A 23360-nucleotide genomic window follows, 5' to 3' on the forward strand; every position below is an offset into this window, starting at 1 on the left:
AGAACCAGATGCTCTTCTTGTTGCCCCTTTCACCTGTTCCCAACAGCCAGATATTTATCATGAAACATTGGAAACAAACAATACTGCTTGCAGAACGGTGATGTTTGTTTACAACAATCATATCGTGTCAAGGCTTCTTTCAGTTTCTGTTACCAAATTCACTCACAAAGAACTTGTTGACCTACTCCTACAGTAAAAGACAAATGCTCAGGTGCTGCACAGTAACTCTGAACTTGAAACGACAAACTTGGAAAGCACACTTCTTAACCACTCAGCCTGTGCACACACTATATACAAGCTACATGGATACATGCATGCATACACACACACCAATATATATACACAGAGACACCATACATGTGTATGTAAATATATATATATATATATACATATATATATATATACACACACATATATACACACACACACATACATACATGTGAAGGCACATGGCTTAGTGGTTAGAGCATAGAGCTTTGAATCGTGAGGTTGTGAGTTCAATTCCCAGACCGGGCTGTGTGGTGTGTTCTTGAGCAAGACAATTTATTTCACGTTGCCCCAATTAACTCAGCTGTAGAAATGAGTTGCGACATCACTGGTGCCAAGCTGTATCAGTCCCTTTGCCTTTCCCTTGGATAACATCGGTGGTGTGGAAAGGGGAGGCCGGTATGCATGGGCGACTGCTGGCCTTCCACAAACAATCTTGCTCTGACTTGTGCCTTGGAAGGTAACTTTCTAGGTGCAATCCCACGGTCACTCATGACCGAAAGGGGTCTCCTATACACATACATATATATGTACATCGGAAATAAATTTCTTCAAATGCCTGGGAGGTTTCTTAGAGGTAGGATATAGTAAGTTAGGTGATCTAATTAGCAATGGAAGAAGTTGTGAAAGTATTCTTTCTAGACTAGGATGGAGAAAGTTCAGAGAGCTCTTTTCTCTATTGGCAACAAAAGACCTCTCAGAGTGAAAGGTCATTGTATGATGCTTGTGCATAAACAGCAATGCTGCATGGTAGTGAAACTTGAGCTGTAAAGGCAGAACACATGCAAAAGGCTTGAAAGAAATGACCCTAGCATATTCCAGATGTGCAATGTTAGTGTGCATGTACAATAAAGTGTAAATGTGGTGAAATGAAAAACTCAGCATCAGGGGCATCAAATATAGTGTGCGCTGGCATGATGTGTATGGATGAGGACAGCTGTATAAAGTGCCAATCACTAAATGCAGATGGAACCTATAGAAAAGGGAGACTTAGGAAGAGATGGGATGCAATAGTGAAGAACGACATCCTGATGTTGAGCCTCACAGACATTACAAAGGTCCAAGATAATTAGTAATTTGCTGTGCTTGACAAGACCCATTCATCTAAGCAAAAATGAGGCCCTAAAGGAAGATCATTTATGCCACTACCTCACAACTCACTTTCCTAACACCCGCCCTCCCTTCATCCATGTTCACCAGTCACTACATTCCATTCTTCCCACTCTCGGAAACCTAACTATTCACTTACCCTGTCCACTTATATTCCCTTCCTGCAACTTGAGGATACAGTTCAATCCATCTTCACTCTCTCTTCCAACAGAAGTAGCCTCTACACCAAGATACCAATTTCTCTCCCTCTATCATACCTCTCATCACTTGGCACAAAGCCATCTCCCTCAATACTCCACCCACCCCCACCAAGTTGAGGAATCTAATCTTGCAAGTTACTTGGTGACCCCATTAGTGCCATGTAAAAAGCACCTAGAACACTACATAAAGTGATTGGTGCTAGGAAGAGCATGCAGCTAAGGAAACCATGCCAAAGACAGTGGAATATGGCACAATCCTCTGGCTTGCCAGCTTTTGTCAAACTGCTCAAGCCATGCCAGCATGAAAAATGGATGTTAAACAGTTATGATGATAAACCATACACATTTATTTCATTACATATATATATAGATATATAGATATATATACATAATGTGACCTCGTGTGTACCGTTGGCAATTTTTTTCCCTCTGTCTTTCCTTCTCTGGATCTTTCCTTTTCCTATGTTTCTGACGAAGAGCTCCGCTCAAAACGTTAAACCCTCCTTCCTCCCTTAGCATCCAATAATACTATATTTGTTCCACATCCTCGCGTTGTTGTGTTTTCTCTTGGTGTTTTCATGTTTGGATTAACTATATACATATATATATGGTTTATGACAAGGGCATCTGGCTGTAGAAAATCTGCCTTAACAAATTCCATCTGACCCATGCATGGAAAAATGGATACTCAATGATTATGTCATTCATATACACCATATTTAGTAAGACTAAAATGATCTGTTTTTCATGCTGTCTTACTCTATATTTTATTTACATATAAAATTTTGCATCCTCACTATACACACATAGTCTTCCCACTGTGGTCATCACAACTGTATGTATCATTTTCCCAAGTGTCATCTGTATTGCTTTTTGACCTTTGTCTGATGAGATGAGTGTAAATCATATGTAATATGTTGTAATGATGGTAATGACAGAATAAATATAATACCAAAAACACCATTCTTGAACTTACTGCATTATACTCTATGACTAACAAATTCTCCCTGGAATTTTAGTTTGTACAAAATGGTTTGATTTAAAGAAGACTTTCCATTTCTATGCAGAATTAGTCAGCATCCACAGGAGTGCTGAGAAAACCACTTGGATTTCTAAATCCTCTTAATTCTGATAGATTATATATATATATAATCTATCAGAAACATACGCAAACACACAAAACATATATATGGTGAATATGTATATAGAGAGACAGGGAGAACTCATATGTAAACAACAAAAAATTAATCCACAGTAACTAAGAGTTCAATAACAAAAACTCCAACATATTATATTGTAGTAAAACCAAGTGGCACAAACCTACATATACATACATAATTCATCATCATCATCATCGTTTAACTTCCATTTTCTATGCTAGCATGGGTTGGACGGTTCAACTGGGGTCTGGGAAGCCAGAAGGCTGCGCCAGGCCCAGTCTGATCTGGCAGTGCTTCTACAGCTGGATGCCCTTCCTAACGCCAACCACTCCGTGAGTGTAGTGGGTGCTTTTTACGTGCCACCTGCACAGGTGCCAGACGAGGCTGGCAACGGCCACGTTCGGATTGTTCTCTTATGTGCCACCGGCACTGGTATCACAGCTACAATTTCCATTGATGTTGATCGATTTCGATTTTCACTTGCCGCAACAGGTCTTCACATGTAGGGTTTGTGTCACAAGAAGGAAAGTTATGCATAAGTGGACTCGCTACATCCCAGATAGAGGCCACAGGTTATGGTCTCGCTTGTCCTGCTGGGTCTTCCCACGCACAGCATACTTCCAAAGGTCTCGGTCTCTGGTCATTTCCTCAGCGAGACCTAAAGTTCGAAGGTCGTGCTTCACCACCTTGTCCCAGGTTTTCCTGGGTCTACCTCTTCCACAGGTTCCCTCAACCGCTAGGGTGTGGCACTTTTTCACACAACTATCTTCATCCATTCTCACTTCATGACCATACCAGCGCAAGCATCTCTCTTGCACACCACAACTGATGTTTCTTAGGTCCAACTTTTCTCTCAAGGTACTTACACTGTCGAGTATGAACACTGTATGAACATGGCTAAAACAATCTTTAAGGGAAACATATTTAACAGAAAAACATTAATTTCACATACAGTTCAAACATTATTCAACAGCTGTTTCGTTGAGATAATCATCAAGTGTAATTACACAATTGAGATACATAATTTAAAAGCCATTTACCCAAATCATCAGAAATATCGTGTGAAGCACCATCCGAACGTGGCCGTGGCCAGCGCTGCCTTAGCTGGCTTCCGTGCCGGTGGCACGTTAAAAGCTCCAACCGATTGTGGCCGATGCCGGACCCTCCCTGGCACCTGTGCAGGTGGCACGTAAAAAGCACCCACTACACCCGCGGAGTGGTTGGCGTTAGGAAGGGCATCCAGCTATAGAAACTCTGCCAGATCAGACTGGAGCCTGGTGCAGCCTCCTGGTTTACCAGACCCCGGTCGAACCGTCCAGCCCGTGCTAGCGCGGAAAACGGACGTTAAACGATGATGATGATGATGAATGCAAATAACGAAACTATTAATGGTTTAAATACATACGCACACATGGATAACTACAAATATTCCATATAAATAAGAAACATATACACCATACTTCATGCACACAAATACACCATACATACATCCAAATACACTATATATATACACCCCCACACACACATGTATATACAATATATACATGTGTGTGTGTATATATATATATATATATATATATACACACACACACATACCATATATACATCATACAAAAACCCTATAATTGAAGGAGCATGGCTTAGTGGTTAAGATTGTGGTTTTGATTCCATGACCAGACAATGTGTTGTATTCTTAAGTAAAACACTTCATTTACTATTACTCCAGTCCATTAAGCTGGGGGAAATGAGCAGTCCTGCATCACATCCAGTGGGGCCAATTTATATGCTACAAAAACTGGGAAAACCGCCCTAAGTGTCAATATGACACATGAAGGAGCTTAATCCTTTTACATTCCCACTCTCACTTATTACAGTCACCTCTTTCCCCATCTCAAAGCATCTCCCTTCACATTTGCCTCTGAACCACCACTTCTACTTTCCCAATGTTCCCTGTGAGTAGGTCCTCATGCATCTCCAACACCATCTATCTTATTCTCTAACTCTCTCCTACCTCTCCTTTTCCTACTGGGGTAACCCAGCATTTCCTCCATAGTAAGACACCTATCTGTATCCCTCTATTATATTCTAACTTCTCACTTGGAACAAACCAACTTCCCACAGTTCCACTCCCTCCCCCAGCTGAGGGGGTCTCTGTCTCGCAAGTTACTTGGTGACCCTGCTGGTGTTAGTGCCCTGCGTAAAGCACCTAGTACACTCGAAAGTGCTTCACATTAGGAAGGACATCAAGCCATAGAAACCACACCAAAGAAGACAATGGAACCTTGTGCAGCTTTCCAGCTCCTGTTTGACCATCAAAATTATGCCAGCATGGAAGACAGACATTAAATGATCATGACGATGATGATATATACATACATATATACACACACATACATACATACACACACATATTCCCCATATATTATATATATATATATATATATATATATATATATACACACACACCTCATATTTTATTTTATACATATTCTTTTATTGCTTCAGTCATTTGACTGCGGCCATGCTGGAGCACCGCCTTAAGAGTTTTAGTTATTTGGCAACTGGTGATGGTGTGTTTATGAGCCTATAACTTATCAGTTCGGTAAAAAAGACCGACAGAATAAGTACCAGGCTTAAAAAATTGAGTACTGGGTCGATTCATTCAGGTAAAAATTTTTCAATTCAGTAGTGCCCCACCATGGCCGCAGTGTAATGACAAACATGTACAAGATAAACTACACCATATATATTATATATATATATATATATATATATACATACACACACAAAAAAAAAGATGAATATATATACACTCCAAATGTCATACACACATACATATTCTGTGTGTATATATATGTATATATATATAATATATATATATATTCATGTCCCATATATATATATATATATATTACACACATCCCATATATATATATATATATATATATACACACATCCATATATATATATATATATATATATTACACACATCCCATATATATATATATTATATATATATACACACATCCCATCCATATATATATATATATATATATCACACATCCCATATTATATATATATATATAATATATACACAACATCCCATATATATATATATAGATATATATATATATATATATATAGAATAAGTACTGGGCTTACAAAGAATAAGTCCCGGGGTCGATTTGTTCGACTAAAGGTGGTGCTCCCCATGGCCGCAGTGTAATGACAAACATGTACAAGATAAACTACACCATATATATATATATACACACATCCATATATATATATATAATATATATATATATAATATATATTATATATATATATATATATATATATATACACCATAGATACATGCACACCAAAAATACATGTATACAATATACACATTTTGTAAGATTTTTTTAAAACTTTACACGTACACACGGATACAAACATGTACAGACATATATATATATATATATATATATATATATATATGCACACCATATACACATCTTTAAAATACAGAAACTTTATATGTATATTTTTAATACATATATACATACATTTTTAATATATATATATATATATACATACATTTTTAATATATATATATATATAAACACCAATCATGCGTATATATACACAAACTTACACACGGATACGAATATATAAGCACTTAAACTCACCATGTACACACGGATATAAATGTTATGTACATATACAGACTATATATATATATATATGTATGTATACAGAACCAATGCATGTAAACATCACATATATATGCGTATGAACACATAATATATATATATATATATATATATATATATATACATACATTATATAATGTATACGTATGTACACACAATATAAGTATAAATATATATATTTATATATAAATATATATATATAGAAACAACTTTACATGTACACACGGATACAATCATTATACAGACGTACATATACAATCAATATATATATATATACACACACACACACACACGTGTATGCAAATGATTCTATATATTTAAAACAAATTTCCAATCATTTGATAATTAGATGAGGAAAATGTGGAGGATATTTACAACCTGCCAACCTCTTACGAAGCATTTAGTGAGGATTCTCCCCATTTATGGGTTTTGAAAATAAAGAATATTTGAAAACAATGCGCTTAATAATAATAAAACGAAGAGTATTTACAATAAATTCATCCGAGGAAGCCAAGTGCCCGTCGAGACTGAAGCAGCAATCTATTATTTCGTGACTCGATGTCTCCGAGTACCGGGTACGTGTGCTCGCATTTAATAGTTTCACATCAAACTGAAGGACACTACAGCCTTGATTAATCCCCCAAGATAAATATGGATAATTATTGATAAATAATTGGGAAATAAATGTCGATATGAACTCACAGTGTTTCTCCAGTCTTGGCTACTTGCAGCAAGTACTGGTCCAATATAGGAGGAATCTCCTTATTTGCCTTGCGCTCCACTTCTGCGGATAAATGGGAAACAAAGACGCGTATTAGATAACATATAACGACTGTCTGCTGTTAAATCGAATAAAGGGGTCAATAACGAATGGCATGCTAACCAGTTAGTGCATCCAGTATAGCTTCTTGGTCTTCCATGATTCGAACTCCAAAAGCAACGTCCTGCGCCATGTACAGTGAAAAATGGCGGTGTTGTTAGTCGAGTGACGTCATTTCCCTCTCAACCTCTCTCCGTTGTGAGACTCGGCTGCAAATCACGTTTGCCAAAAGGAACATTCCAAATAAATTCAGATAACCCAAGCCTTTGAAAAACAAACAACATATTATTTATCTTCTGATCAACAAATACCTTTTATTAAGAAAACGATATTTTATTTGCAGGATGGATGATATTAATAATCTCTTTCATAATCACTATTTTAAATATAATAGTATTCATAAATATAATTGGTATTCCCTATACATGAATGATAATTTTTATTTAAATTTCATACGATGATGAATTTCGTCTCTCAAATGTTTTTTCGATCACCCTTGTCTTTCAAAACACATGGAAAGTAAATCTTGACTTCTCTCTTAACTATGGAAGGCCAGTCGTCATTTTTTCAATGTTAAGACGAGTTCACTTATCTCCCTTTACAAAGACTGTCAACCCTGTTCTTACAATAAAATAGACTTGTTCCATTGTTAGGTGTGAGAGATTTCTTTTCATAAATGCATGTTTTTAATTAACATACATTTTCGTCAATTTTATATTTATTTTTAGAATATTATCTAAATATATAAATAAGTAAGCTCTCAGCAAACCAATTCCACGAATAATTTCAGTTCCCAATTGCTTTGTATATTCCCAAGTCGCAAATAGAAATACCTTTCATAATAAACTTCGCAATTTTTTTTTCTTTTGCCCGGCCATAATTTAAACTTTTTTTCTGTCCATAAGAAATAAAGTTTTTAAATAAATTCCCAGCATACGCATTGGAAAATACATATGCTTGTATGTGTCTAACCAAACATTCTTTTTTGGGGGTTTTTTTATTGCTGCAAAGTTTATAGAAACATGGTTTAGGTTGCACATATAAATGAATAAATAAAAATGTGAACTGCCTAAACCAAACACTTGACTGATCTAACGCACAGCCCCGCCCATTTAGAAATCAGGTGTAATCTGACAGCAGGCGACACACTTCCCTCGGTATACACGTTACTTATATTGTAAGTACTCGCTTCAACTGTGCAAAACTGTTTTTAATTCATTTTCTTCTACCAGCGAGAAGAAGAAAAGTTATACTAGAAGTAACCAATGTTGCAATTATTCTTTTAAACCAGGTGAGTTGTTTTAGTTTCTGACTTCAAAATATGTCTAATCTTTTAAAATATGTTTTGTTACGATCTACTTGCAACACAATAAGAACAGGCTTGCGTAGACACTTAAGCTGGCTTCACAGGTAAGAAACTTCAGAATTAATTTGTGAAGTTTTTAAAAAATTTATGTGGAATTATATTTCGGTTTAATTAAACTTGTAGGGAGTTTCTACTAAGTTCTTTTCTCTTTCATTTATTACTCTTTAAAAATCTCATGAGTAACTATTTATCTAATAATTTTTGTTACACCTGTAAAACCTCAAATGATTTATTTTGACAAACAAAAATGAATAATCATAAGTTTTAAAAGACAAAGTGTTTGCATACAAATGTAACGCGATTACTTTCAAGCAACTCCCACCATAACTTGTCCTATAAGCTTTTATAAAGTTTTGTACTTTCTTATAAGTTTGAATTAAATTCATCATGAAAACTTTTATTGTTTGCCGTCAAGTTCTCTTCGCTCTCTTTACAGATCTTCTCCCAAATAATATTTATACTTATTTACATAGAAATATTGTTTAAAATTCACACAAATATATATTGTATATTCCATTGTGCTCCCTGAACAACTTTTAGAGCTTATTTTTGGAAAATAGCGATTATTATTACTTAATTATGCTTAACCACGTATAAATGTTTAAAGAAGAAGAAAAGTTATGCTCATATCTTTTTTTTCTTTTTTCGTTCTCTGGTCATTTTTGCATCATTTTTTATTTATTTTTACCACGTGTCAGATATCTCGGAAGAACACCTTCTGTTTGAGTGTGAAGCAAAGTATTATTTTCAATCAGATATCCGCATCAGTTTCGCGCAGGTACTGTGTTGTGGATTCGACCTATGCTCAAAAAAAGGTTGACACCCACTCTAATTACCTTTTAAAGAGCCAACGAGGAAGTATCTTTGTGATCGCTCAACCTGCTAGAAACTGATGCTAAATCTACCTCAAATCATATCGCAACGTTTGAAAAGGGGGAAAACAGTGGATAATGATATTCTAAATAGTCTTTAAACGACAGGATTATCCTGTTTGTATTACTTTTGAACATAGCTCACTCCCATCAGGCGTGACAATATCGTAGGTAACTGAGGTACTTCTCGTGTTTTACCGGCTTCTTAGAAATGACAGCAACATCGCCTTCAATTTTTACCCATCTTAGAAAGGAAGTGCGATGTACCCCCTAAGACAAACACACATCATCATCATTATCAACGTCGTTTAACGTCCACTTTCCTTGCTTGCATGGGTTAGACGGAATTTGTTGCAGCAAATTTTCTATGGCGGGATGCCTTTTTTATTGCCAACACTCACTAGTTTCCAAGTAAGATAATATTTTCCCATGGCTAGACATAACATGGAAGATTAGATACGAACATCGCTTGTATGACATTGATGCTCATTTACAACCATCGCTTGATGTCAAAACAGAGCATGCACATTTATATGAAAGGTAGATTGCATTATGCTTCTGTACAGACAGCAATGCTACATAATGGTGAAATGACGGTACTGAATGGCGAAGACATGAATATTAGAGCAGAATAACTAGTATACTCTGTTGGGTATGCAATGTCTGCAAACTGTTCAAGTGTTACCAGAAAAATTAGGCGTGAGGGCAATTAGATTGGTGTGCAATAGAAATGACTGCTAGTTTGTCCGTGTAATGTGTATGCATGAAGATAGCTGTATAAACAAGTACCTGGTGCTCAACAGGGAGATCTAAGAAGACACGGGATGAAGTGACGAAGGTTGATCTTAGGATGCTGAGCCTCGTGGAAGTGAGGACAAAGAAAACAAGATGGTTTGTGATTTTCTGTGCTCAAGAAGATCCATACACCACAGAAAAAAATGATGTCTTAACACTTTAGCATTCAAACTGGCCATATCCGGTCAAAATATTTAACCTATTTTATCTTCAGATCAGCCAGATATGGTCTTTCACACTTACCCTACATTGTCATTTTAAAAATAAACAATCCTATCATCTAAATCTCAAAGCTAGGTGATGGTGCGTGATCAATTCAAAATAATGCATATAGATAAGCATTAAACTTGACAAAGTAATCTGAATGGTAACCGGTTAAGAGCATTCTCTTTTATGCTTATAACCCATTCTGCTTTGTCATTCCATTTGTCCCCATTCTTCTATCCATGGCACTCTTTGGCAACTGATCACTTGAGGCCAGTATCAGCACATATTACTCCCGCCCCGCCCCCGCTTTCTTTGCACTATATTCTCCCCCACTGGAATCACTCCCATTAGTTTCCCTTCCTCAGCCACACTATTTTCACTGACCACCTTCTTTCTGAGCCCTCAGTTATCTCTCTTTCTTCCATTTTAACACCTCACATATCTGCTATCTTTCTCTACACCTTCTCATATCTGCCATCATGCCTTGCTCACTATAACTAGCCTCATGTGCCATACATCTCCTTCCAACACCTCACACATCATCCCCTTACCTTCTGATCTATTCTTCCTGAGTCACTTCCACCTCCCCCACCTTATATCTCTCCATACTGATGTTTCCCATCAACCTGCCTCCACCCTTGTTCATCACTCACTAGATTCACCTCTCTCCACCCTTTCCATAACCCACTGTTCATATCCTCCCTTATGATCACTTTCTTGACCCTTGAAAGTTTGTAGTGGCACTCTATCACTATTTTTATCTCCTCAACTATTTCCACCTACCCCAATATAATATGGAGTAGCATATATCTCCTCTTATAGCAACACACTATGCTCGTCCCTGTATCATACTTTAGCTCAGTGTTTCCCAAACTTTTCGTACTAAATTGCAATATCGCCCACCTATCGGCTAAAAAATGCTCCATCGCCCACCTGTGTAAAAAAAACAAAAAAACAAACCCCTGACACAATCTCCATCCCCAACACAAAAACCCCCACCCAGTATCATTTGACACACACACACACTCTATCGTAGACTCGTTGCCCTGTTAGTGCCGTTTGGACTAAATATGTGGTTGTTTACAAATCCCTTATTGTGGGTTTAGTTTTGTCATTAGTGTCAATAAAATTCTAACGTTAACTCTATATTAAGCAGACAGATTAACTTCTGGGAATTTGCGCTTTCTTTTACACTGATTTTCATTTTCCCCAGATGAACCACTGATCAGAATTACCGATGCAAAAATAATTAATGATTGTATTATAAAGGAAAATAACAATAGTTTTTAATGAGAACCATGTGTCTGGTGCGAGGCAGCTTGAGCAGATACATTCGGTTCCAAACTTTACAACTTTAGCCACACATCTCCTCGTTGTGTCGCATCCAGTCCAATTCTTTTATGGGAAAGCAAAGTTCCAACATTATTAAAACCAGATTCAACCAGGTGTGAGGTAGGGAAGGCAAGCAAAAGTAATTTCAGCTGTTTCCACAGACTGGGGGTAGGAATTCAATATTCTCTGATGGTACCACAAACATTCTTTGCCATTATGACGTCATTGTCATTTTACAATTCTATGAATTCCTCCTGGACATCATCCTCGCAATCGACTTCAAACGGATTGCTATACCAATTTGGAATATTCAGCGCAATAACATCTTGAAATCGCTCCACCATGTTATCGTGCAATGATTGTAAATAGTTGCGATATGTAGTTAAATCCTCATCAACTAATTCATCTTTCAAAGAACCAAGTTGTGGAAATTGATGGAATTGACATTTTGAAATGTTAGTCTTAACACCAATTTCGAAATGAAGGTAGTGGTAAATGATTTACAACCGAGAGTTTTTCTGTTTTTTTGCAATCACTTATTCAAATAATCTAATTTTGTGAGTATATCGCACCTTGCAGCCATCAATGAAGCGGATAGTGAAACATTTTCAAAGAAAAAGATACATAAAATAGTTCAACAAAGCGTAGTTTCCTTTTGACAGCCACCGCACTTCGGTATGATATAAGAGTTTAGTATGATCCTCGTTATTTCTCAGACAGAATTGACAGAAAATTCGATCAGACAAGGGACTGGACTTCAATTTGTTCACAGTCTTGGTAACTAACTGTAGCGCATCACTCAATTTACTGTTCATATTTTTTGCCACTAAATGCTGCCGGTGTGCCAAGCAATGAACAGTTAGTATCTGGTGGGAAATTTCACGCTTTAGGAGAGATGAAAAACCTTTGTCATCTTCCAATCGTCGAAGGGGCGCCACCAGACGCACAGGCAAGAATATTACTGAGTGGGATATTATGTTCAAAAAGGAAAGACTTTAGAGTGTGAAAAATAGTTACACCTTTTGAATCAAGCAACAATTTCTCTGTGAACAGCATTTCCTCACAAAGTTGAAGGTCTTCGCTGAAATACCGAACATACACCATCATTAAACATTGATTGTCAACAACAGTTGATTCATCCACTTGTATAGAAAATTCAGAACCCTGGAGAATATTAATGAGCTGATGTTTGACATCGTTGGCCATTTCATCGATGCGTCGAGAAATTGTGTTATTACCAAATGGGATCTTTTTCATAATGCTATCGGGATTTTCGTGCATAACGGTTGACAAAACCTCTTCGATAACTGGGCGAAGTAATATTTCTCCAATTGTGTGAAACTTTGCAGACTTAGCAACATGCAACCAACCCGTCATTCTCCTGTTTACTAGTTTCCTGGAGTAGCGTGTTCAATGTTTGTATTTCTTTTTGAAAGAGGAGCTCAGTTGCAAAAAGTATGACAACGGCTTGTCCTTCTTGTTAGAATGCTTTGCATCAAAGTGATACTTCAAGCGTGAAGGTTTCATTGCTTCCTTGGTCAATGTTTGATGGCAAAAAAGGCATTTTGGTAACCGAGTTCTGAGGAGAGGGAATACATCCAAACGATAAATAACCACTTCTGTACTTTTACTTGTTTCAGTCATTTGACTGTGTCCATGCTGGAGCACCGCCTTTAGTCGAGCAAGTCGACCCCAGGAATTTGTAAGCCTAGTACTTATTCTATCGGTCTCTTTTGCCGAACCGCTAAGTTACGGGGACGTACACACACCAGCATCTGTTGTCAAGTGATGTTGGGGGGACAAACACGCACACACACACACACACACATATATATATATATATATATATATATATATATATACGACGAGCTTCTTTCAGTTTCCGTCTACCAAACCCACTCACAAGCCTTTGGTCGGCCTGAGGCTATAGTAGAAGACATTTGCCCAAGGTGCCACGCAGTGTGATTGAACCTGGAACCATGTGGCTGGTAAGCAAGCTACTTACCACACAGCCACTCTTACGCCTATGTTGACAAATTTTCTTGACTGGAGGCATCAGTTAAAGTGAAAATGTGAAATCGAATTTTTATAGACGGCATCAGATAGGCTGTATGGTATTCCCAAAGAGAAGACCTTTCCAAGTTATTCAACTTTTCCCGGGAAAATATTTAAAAAAAGTTATAGAGGTTTAAAGTTTGATCATTTTCACCCACTGAAGAAACCCAATTCCAAAGCTGTCATTCTGTGCGTGACTGCGCATTTTGTCAACATCCTGAAAGAGCACTTTTGTTTTGATATGAAACCACAGAATTACGCACGACATATAACCTCTTATAACTTCTTTAGTTTTCGGAGTTTTCAGAAATTTTTTGCGAATTTGAATTCTATACGCGGGACTTCATATGATTATGCAAAAAAAATTGTAATGGAGTGTGATTTAAGGCCTAGGCCTATTTGGCTGCTATTTTTAGCCCGCATGACAACCATCTCAAAGACTGCGACAAAAATATTCGATCGATAAACAAGTCCGCTTTTTTTTATACAAAGGGACTACTCATGCGAGTAGTCAAATCGACAAAAGTGTATCCTTATTCTAAGCATGCCTAGATATCAGTAAATGCAGACTTAATTTCTAAAAATTCATTATCACCCGCCAAAATCTTAAATCGCCCACCATTTTCTAGAGATTCGCCCATCGCCCACCTCTAAGTTCAAATCGCCCACTTTGGGAAGATATGCTTCAGCTGTTCAACACTTCTGGCCTAAAACCACCACCTCCTCTTCAAATACTCTCAAGTGGAAGTATTTAACTTTTCCTTTACTCTGATTTTTTTTTTCCTGTCTTGCAAATTGCTTAGGAATCTCACTAGTGCCAGTGGCATGAAAAAAAAGGTACCCAGTACACACTGTGATGTGGGTGGCATTAGGAAGGGCATTCAGCCGTGGTGGCCATGCCAAAGCCGACAATGGAGCTCAACACAACCCTGCAGTTTACATAATTCTGTCAAACTGGTCATATATGATGACATATATATATATATATGATGACATATATATATATGATGACATATATATATATATATATGATGACATATATATATATGATGACACATATATATATATATATATATATACACAATGGACTTCTTTCACTTTCTGTCTTCTAAATTGACTCACAAAACTTTGGTTGGCTTGGGGTTATAATCAATGTTACTTGCCCAAGGTGTCACGCAGTGGGACTGAACTTGACTGCATGGTTGGAAAGCAAGCTTCTCAACAACTCAGCCATGCCTTATCATTATTATTATTATTATTGTGTGTGTGTGAGTGAGTGGAGGCACAATGGCCCAGTGGTCAGAGCAGCAGTCGGAGGATCGCGGTTTCGATTCCCAGACCAGGCGTTGTATGTGTTTATTGAGTGAAAATACCTAAAAGCTCCACGAAGCTCCAGCAGGGGTTGTGGTGACCCTTGTTTTTACTCTTTCGCCCCAACTTTCTCTCGCTCTTTCTTCCTGTTTCTTGAATAATGCTGCGATGGACTGGCGTCCCGTCCAGCTGGGGGGAACATATACGCCAAAGAAACCGGGAAACTGGCTAGGCTTGAAAAGGGCGCATAAATATATATATATATATATATGAGAAAGAGAGAGAGTGGCTGATCAAGGCTTGGATAATTCTTATTATGGCTCTACTCAATCTGGAATTAAACTACAACACTTTGATATATATTCTTCTGGTTTTTCTAAATCACATGAGTCTCCTATCAGTGCGGATGGATAGTCCATATAACAAAATGCTAACCAGGATACTTCATTGTACCTGTATGACATCTGTTCTGTTCAAATCTTAATCTATTACCTGATTTATGACTTTATCCAGTTCCCTAGGTAACTTTAGGGGTGTACACTTTGTTACAAGCATATATGACTTTTTGTTAATGATTAATAAATATTTTTTTCAATTGGTCACAACAGATTTTTGTTCTGTCCACGAACCAAATATAAAAATAGAAACAAGCATAACTTTTTTCTTCCTTGTACATTTGGTTAAACAAATAATCCAATCATCATCATTTAACGTCCGCTTTTCATGCTAGCATGGGTTGGACGGTTCAACTGGGGTCTGGCAAGCCCGAAGGCTGCACCAGGCCAGTCAAATCTGGCAGTGTTTCTACAGCTGGATGCCCTTCCTAACGCCAATAGTAATTATTTTTTTCCAAAAATATGTCAGAATCCCGTCTGAGCATAATTTTCTCTTAGAAGCTCTGTAAAAAATAAAAAGTTTTGAGTGCTACTCTTCCTCCTTGAAAAAAAATCATGAAAAAAAATCTTTAATAATCTCTAGTTTTGATAAAACAATTCACATAAGCATTCTCATCACTTTGTCCTTCTCATACTCACTTTCCCTGGGCCCAGACAAACTACTACACACACAGTCCTTCCACCCTGAATGCTATTCTAGAATAGGGCATCCAGCTGTAGAAACTCTGCCAGATCAGACTGGGCCTGGTGCAGCCTTCTGGCTTCCCAGACCCCAGTTGAACCGTCCAACCCATGCTAGCATGGAAAGAGGATGTTTGATGATGATGATGAATACCCCTTGCTGCATTTGTTTCCTGCAGCTGTTGACTTGTAGCATTTGAGACAAAACATTGACTGTATTGATCTCAACAGTCTGAAATGGCCTGCAAAGGCCATGCTACATCCTTTTCAGACCAAAGCAATGAGTAAGAAAATGTATCAATAACACTTGTCATTATTTTACCAAAGGTGTTATGATATGAAATATGAATAATCATAAATTCTGAAAAAGTAAAGTGTTTACATTCAAATGTATTAAGATTACTTTAATCCTTTAACATTTAAACTGGCCATATCCAGTCCAAATATTCCACCTGTTTTACATTAGACCCAGCTAGATCTGTCCTCTCACACCTATTGTCCAATAGGATTCTGAAACTAAATCACATGGAAATCTTGAAGCTACAAAATAATGCATAATTAATTCAAAACAATATGAATAAATAAGCATGACATTTAACAGAGCAATCTGAATGCAAAAGGCTTGAGGCAATCCCTACCATAACTTTTCTTGTAAGCTTATATTAAGTGATTCTAAAGGAAAACTTGTTTTGCTGTGTTTGCCATTGAGCTTTCTTTGTACTCTTTAGAATTCATCCCCCAAATGATGTCTTATTTACAGAGAAATACTGTCTCAAATTCACACAAATGTTTCTTGTATATTCCATGCTCAGATTCAGTGTTTCTTGTATATTCCATTGTGTTCCCCACCAAAATTTTTAGAGCATATTTTTGGAAAATAATAATTACTATTGGATTATTTGTTTAACCAAATGTACAAGGAAGAAAAAAGTTATGCTTGTTTCTATTTTTATATTTGGTTCGTGGACAGAACAAAAATCTGTCGTGTCCAATTGAAAAAATATTTATTAATCATTAACAAAAATATGTTGTTGTTCCCACAATCGAAAACAATATTTACATCTAGGAAGTTAGTTTGTGTGTGCCACCAATAATAGTGAATTGTAGTAGTCATTGAATTCCATGGTGAGTGGCGTAAGTTTCTGTAGTAACTGGCTTTAGTTGTGTTACAACCACCAGTCAGTTTACCAGACAAACCATCTTTCTATTCCCAATGGTCTGTCAAAGAGAAGACACCAAAGACAAAATCATTGACATTCTAATATGTTGTTCATCCAAAAATTGTGAAGTTGTTTACAGCTTTCATGGTCAGCCCAGCTATTCATACAAACAAATTCTTATGGGTCAGAATGGTTAGTGGCTTTCTGATATAATCCATAACAAGATCCTGTTTTGATGTCTACAATTACTTTCACTTCTGAACACAGTGATTTGGGGTTCAATTTCTAGTTGGTGCTTGGGACCCTGCCAATATTCCTGCTACACACACACACACACACACAAAGAAATCCCTTGCATTGTAGATGTAATGCATTTCTAAAAATCTTTCTGTAATGCAAAATTTTTACATTGATATTCATGTTATGAAGTAAGGTGTATTCTGAGGGATTTTTTAGAAAGTAAAACAAGCAACTCAACTTGAAAATAACAGTTTTTAAATATATGTAGTACAATGTGTATGCATAAAATATTTGATGAGAAATATGTTAGGGAATGAATAAGAATCAAAATACCATAATAAGGTGTTCTTGCCACAAAAGATGCTCACTACTGTGTGAGAAGTGGTAATGGAATGAGAGTTACTGAGAGGGTGTCTTATAGTTCATCATCATCTGCTTGTTGGGTGGGGAAATTTCCCAAAGTTTGTTGTTGTTTAGGGTGCACCTTCTCTTTGTATAGTTCAGTGGAAGAACTGAACTCACAGTCAACTACTTTTGTATTTTTTGTTACATTCACTATAAGCAGTAACTAGCAGACCCTCTTCCTATAAGTACCAACCTTTTAGCAATATTCTTTGCAGTTAACGTAAATGGAGTTAATGAAATTTCCATATTCTCGTCTGATTCTGAGCTTATTCTTATCCTAACAGCATCAGTTCCTGATTAGATAAACTTCCTCTATGAGACTCTAATAACTCAGGTACATCATCATATACGACTTCTTCAGTCCCACATTATTTACAAGTGTCACAGTTACCTTTCTGAATTGAATGTAGACTTCATACTTGTGGAAAACTTGTATAGTCATAGATTTAGTCTGACCATATATTATGCCAAGTACCATTCAAAGCTGAGTGTTTCACTTCTTCCCATGACTCAGCTATCCACAGTTTCAATTATGTTTAACTTCTTCCAAAAGTCTCTAACTGTAGGTTTATCATCCTTGTCAGTTGCTTTCATAAGTTGTTTGAAGTTATCTATCCTACCTTGATCTATTGGCTGGAGCAAAGAAGTTGTATTCTTGGGGATCTATTCAACTTGCATAATATCAGAAAGCTCATTTAAGTTCACTGGGTAGCTTGATACAGTGTCTAAAAGGAGCAATACTTTGTTGGATATATAGCCAGCACTATAAAACAGGACAAAAAAGTATTTGTAAACCACTCTTCAAAAAGGTTCTTAGTCCTCTATGCCTTCTTATTTGAATGCCAAATCAGAGGTAGATTAATCTTCACATAGTTTTTGAATGAGTAAAGGCTTTAATTTAACACTAGCAGTATAGCCAGCGTTGCTCGGGTTTCTTTTCTTTTTCGACCCTTTAGAATTGGAATTTTTGAAAAGTAAACATTTTGCATTATGTAGCTTGTTACTCTCTTTAAGTGAACATTTTTCTGGTTGAAATACACCGAAAAATAGCGACACAGCAGTCAAAAAATCGTAAAAAATTGGGATTTTCATAGAAAAAAAAGTACCTTTTTGATGTAAATAATTTTTGGTGTTAACATAGTCCGATTTGAATTTTTTTCTTCTACAGAAGGAAGAGCAAGCCTTCTTCTATCATACTCTCAATTTTGTTCAACTTGTGCTGCAGGGTCTCGGAGGAGATAGTGTTAGTTGAAGGCTACCAAACCTTCCACACACACACACAACTTCAGCTTTATATATATAGATTACCAGTGGCAATAATACCCAGATGAAGCATCAGACGACTTTTGAAAGCTTTATTATTGGTTTCCTGTTTCTTCTTGAGAAATAAAGTTCAAGCAGGATTGCACCTCCAGTGAAGCTTGATCAACATTGTATACTTGCTCTGGTGTGTGGCTCACTTCAATATTCATTAGAAGTAGCTTCTGCATCAGCAGCAGTAGCTTCACAAGTCATTTTTATGAACCTTTACTGACTGGAAAAGGATTACAAGTTTCACCTTTTTCTTCTAATCATTATACAAACTTTTGGCTACTTTTTTTTATTATCATCATCCTGCTTATCAGCCCATTACTCAAAGTGTGATATTCAATCTATACACTCAAGAGCCATTCCATTTTAAACTTTACTTTAGATCTTTGAAAAATAGGGTTAGAGCAGTTAATGGAGTAGGTTCTTGAATACATGACTTAATTTTCTCTCTATTGACATGTATTGTTCTCAATGTTGGTATTGCATGCTTTAATATTTTGGCAATGGGATTGATTTTATTCTCCTGCATCAAACCTATTAAAGCATCAAGTTTAATATTGAGTGTAATCCTTTTATGGTTGCGTTTCACACACCTACCTTCTGTTCCAAATATAACTTCTTTCCTGACATCTTGAATTGTAGATAGCAGTAACAATCAATGATTATCCACAACAAATGGGTATTAAAAAAAAAAAATTCACCAAGATAGGACTGTTTTGTCTTATTTCTATGGATGCAAAGATGGAAATGTGAAGGTAAAACAGTGAAGGGCGTATGATTGGAGGATGTACTGTATGATTACATTTAGTTGGAGGTTCATGGATACTTTGTTCCTTGCAACTCTGAATTGAGCTATCAAAACTCTGCCCTCTACTCACATGCATGCATACACACACACACACCAGCCATTGAGTTGACATATTGCAGATGTAGCTATAGGCATTGCTATCATCCCATTGTTGCTGCCAGTTGGTTATTCAAAAGTTGGTGGTGGTGGTGGTGTTAGCTGTCTTTATTTTGCTGATGGGAAGGGTATTGTCCATAGTGCTTGTAGTCATATTATTCTTCTTAATTGTATTGTTGTTGCATCTGTCTTAAGTCAATCCTCATTGACCTAAAATCAAAAAAAATTTCATTCAACTTTTAAAATACACTATTTATTCCTATTATATCAAGATTTTAAGGTATTGACTCCATAGAATTTCATTGTCTTCTCAATATAACAGCTTATGAGGAACAAGGTATAACATACAAACATGCATAGAAATTGGCTTTTCTTTAAAGCCAAAATGCTTTCTTAAAATCTTACTGAAAAGCAAGTAAAAATCTTTAAACTCCTACAGATGTCTTGCAAACAACTTGCACATGCAAGTGCTACCAGTTAAAAGCTCCGTATACCGGAAGCTAGCAAGTGTATGGGGTCATCAGGAGAGAATGCGCGCCGTTTCAGGGCCTACCTCTCGACGGCATCAATGCGCACCGGCCCCCCTCACTCAATTACATCATTGTTTATGTCTAATTTCCCATGAATTTGTGTTTGGTTGACTTGAGTGCTGAATCTCCAGTTCCAGCAATAGTTATATGCAAGTCCCATCTACCTTAATAGCTTTGTCCCATTGATTTTATGTTCCCTGAAAATATTGGTGACACAAGTGTTGAGCAGGGAGAGCGTTTTCATTGGAATTTATCAAGGTCACTGTAGAGATAGTGCAGCTTTAGGCTCAGTATTTGCTCCCAACTTTTGAAAGTTTTCTAGCATGCTGTCAACTATTTCAGCATAGTTTACTACTTTCTTGTTGCCCAGAAAGTCATTTACACCTATTATAAATGAATTCCATGCTGCTGCTTCAATGCAATCCATTGAATTACCAAGTTCCCATTTTTCATCAATTTACTGATCTGAGGCCCATCAAATACTCCAGCTTCTATCTTTTCACTGCTTATTCCGCAAAATGTGCTACAGATATAGGGAAAGTAACAAACTGCTTCATAATTCCATGTTTGATATGGAGTGGAGGTAGAATGGTTTTTCTCCTTTGAACTAAAGGCTCTTCAACCACATCAAAAAACTCTATAGCTTATGTTGCAGTCATATTTTCTTGTTTATTGTATTGTTGTACTTTAATCTAAGGTCAATCCTCATTGACCTAAGATCAAAGATATTTCGTTTGACTTTTAAAATGTACTAGGGTACCACATTATCTCTTGTCATTGTCATTTATTTTAGATAGTTGCTTATCTTGTTCATACTATTGTTGTTGTTGTTGTTGGTCATTAAGGAGTGGGTAGGTTGTATAGGTCTTCTAACACCCAAACCTATACAACCACCATTATCACCAACCCACCAACTCCTTAATGACCAACCATAACAACAATAGTATGAACATGATAAGTAACTCTACCTAGTGTGTTTAAAAGTTGAATGAAATGTCTTTGATCTTAGGTCGATGAGGATTAACCTAAGATCAAATACAACAATAATACAATTAACAAGAACAATATGACTGCAACAATAGCTCTAGTAGAGCTTTGTGTGTATATGTGTGTATCTGGCCAACTTTTTTCCATGTTCTAAAAGTAAATACCTAATCTTTCTCAACTGTTTTTACAGCTATTCTGCATTTGAAATTTACCTTCTTGTTTGTAAAATTGCACTTCTAAAGTTTGTTTATTATATATATATATATATATATATATATATAACGGGAAGCTTTATGAAAATAAACAAAAGACGAAGGCAGGTGGAAAACAAACGAACAATTGTATTAGTATGGCGATCAGGAAATATAAATATAATGAAATATATAAATATAATGAAAGAAGGTTTGAAAAAGCAATTTTAAAAGATGTTTATTCACTTAACCGGTTTACTTTTTTAGAAAAAGATTGTCAAAAGTAACATGTAAAAGCTTTGTTGTACAGGTTGTCACAAAATATTACAATATATATATACATTCTTTGATAATAATAATAAGAGAATGTTAAAAACAGTTTACAGAAATAATTTTTTTGAGAAATTATTAACCTATTATGAATTCAACCGAAATCATGTTTGCTAGGAAGTATCTATATATATATATATACACGGAAAATTATAAGTTCAAAAAGGTCATATTTTGGTAGCATATATTTGTGTTTTCTTATGTTTATGTTTTCCAGTTTCAGCTCTTGAGCTGTGGCCATGCTGGGGCACCACCTTTATATATAAGACAGTGTCCTGTGGAACACCGCTCACTATTTGTGTGTTCATAGAGGTGGCTCCATTAACCACTACTGCCTGACTCCTATCTTTCAGGAAGTCATGCAACCACACTCCAAGTTTTCCAGCTATGCCGAGGTCACGTAGTTTGTGGCATATCATACCATTATATACCTTGTCAAAAGCTTTTGCAAAATCAAGGTATATTAATTTCACATTTGATTTGTTGAGTAACTGCCTCAACACCCAGTCATAATGCTGTAAGAGCTGGGTCAGGCAGCTCCTACCTGATCGAAAACCATGCTGGGTATTACTCAGCAAGTTATTTTCCTCAAGGAATGCGATTAGTTTCTTTCTGACTATCCTTTCCATGACTTTGCTGATGTGTGAAGTCAGAGAGATAGGCCTATAGTTTTTGGCATCTGCTCTACTTCCCCCTTTATGTATTGTGCATATTATTCCCTCCTTCAGCTTGCTTGGCAGTTTGCCATTCGCAAGAAAGCTCTGGAAGAGAATCTTGAGGGGTTTTGCCAGGGCATGCTTACACGCTTTGAGGAGGATGGCTGGGAAACCGTCTGGACCAGCAGCTGAGTTTGTGTCCACTTCATCTATGGCTAGTAGGACATCTTTTTTGCTAATGTCAATACATTCTACTGTAACTGCCTCGCTGGTTATAGGTGAGGCGGCAAAGAAGTCCACTGGTTCGTTCACTTGTCTGCGTTCCAACGGGGTGGTAAAGACACTTTTGAACTGGCCATTCAGCATCTCACTGATCA

At 36.6% G+C, this 23360-nt stretch overlaps 2 protein-coding genes across 3 annotated transcripts in view; one reads left to right on the forward strand and one right to left on the reverse strand.

The window, feature by feature from the left end:
- LOC115212772 (serine/threonine-protein phosphatase 4 regulatory subunit 2) overlaps nt 1-7495 on the reverse strand; it is a 37552-nt gene extending 30057 nt beyond the window's left edge. The window contains exons 1-2 of the mRNA XM_029781450.2: nt 7319-7495; nt 7138-7219 (exon numbers count right to left, since the gene is read on the reverse strand). Of these exons, the coding sequence (XP_029637310.1) occupies nt 7138-7219; nt 7319-7388 (152 nt within the window). The 5' untranslated portion in view covers nt 7389-7495. The remainder of the gene's footprint in view (nt 1-7137; nt 7220-7318) is intronic.
- An 860-nt stretch (nt 7496-8355) lies between these two features.
- LOC115213539 (putative uncharacterized protein DDB_G0282133) overlaps nt 8356-23360 on the forward strand; it is an 84111-nt gene continuing 69106 nt past the window's right edge. For both annotated transcript variants that reach the window (XM_036504275.1, XM_029782567.2), the window contains exon 1: nt 8356-8546. The gene's annotated coding sequence lies outside the window, so the exon portion shown is untranslated. The remainder of the gene's footprint in view (nt 8547-23360) is intronic.

Source organism: Octopus sinensis, linkage group LG6 (genome assembly GCF_006345805.1).
Source record: "Octopus sinensis linkage group LG6, ASM634580v1, whole genome shotgun sequence".
NCBI classification, from domain to species: Eukaryota; Metazoa; Mollusca; class Cephalopoda; order Octopoda; family Octopodidae; genus Octopus; species Octopus sinensis.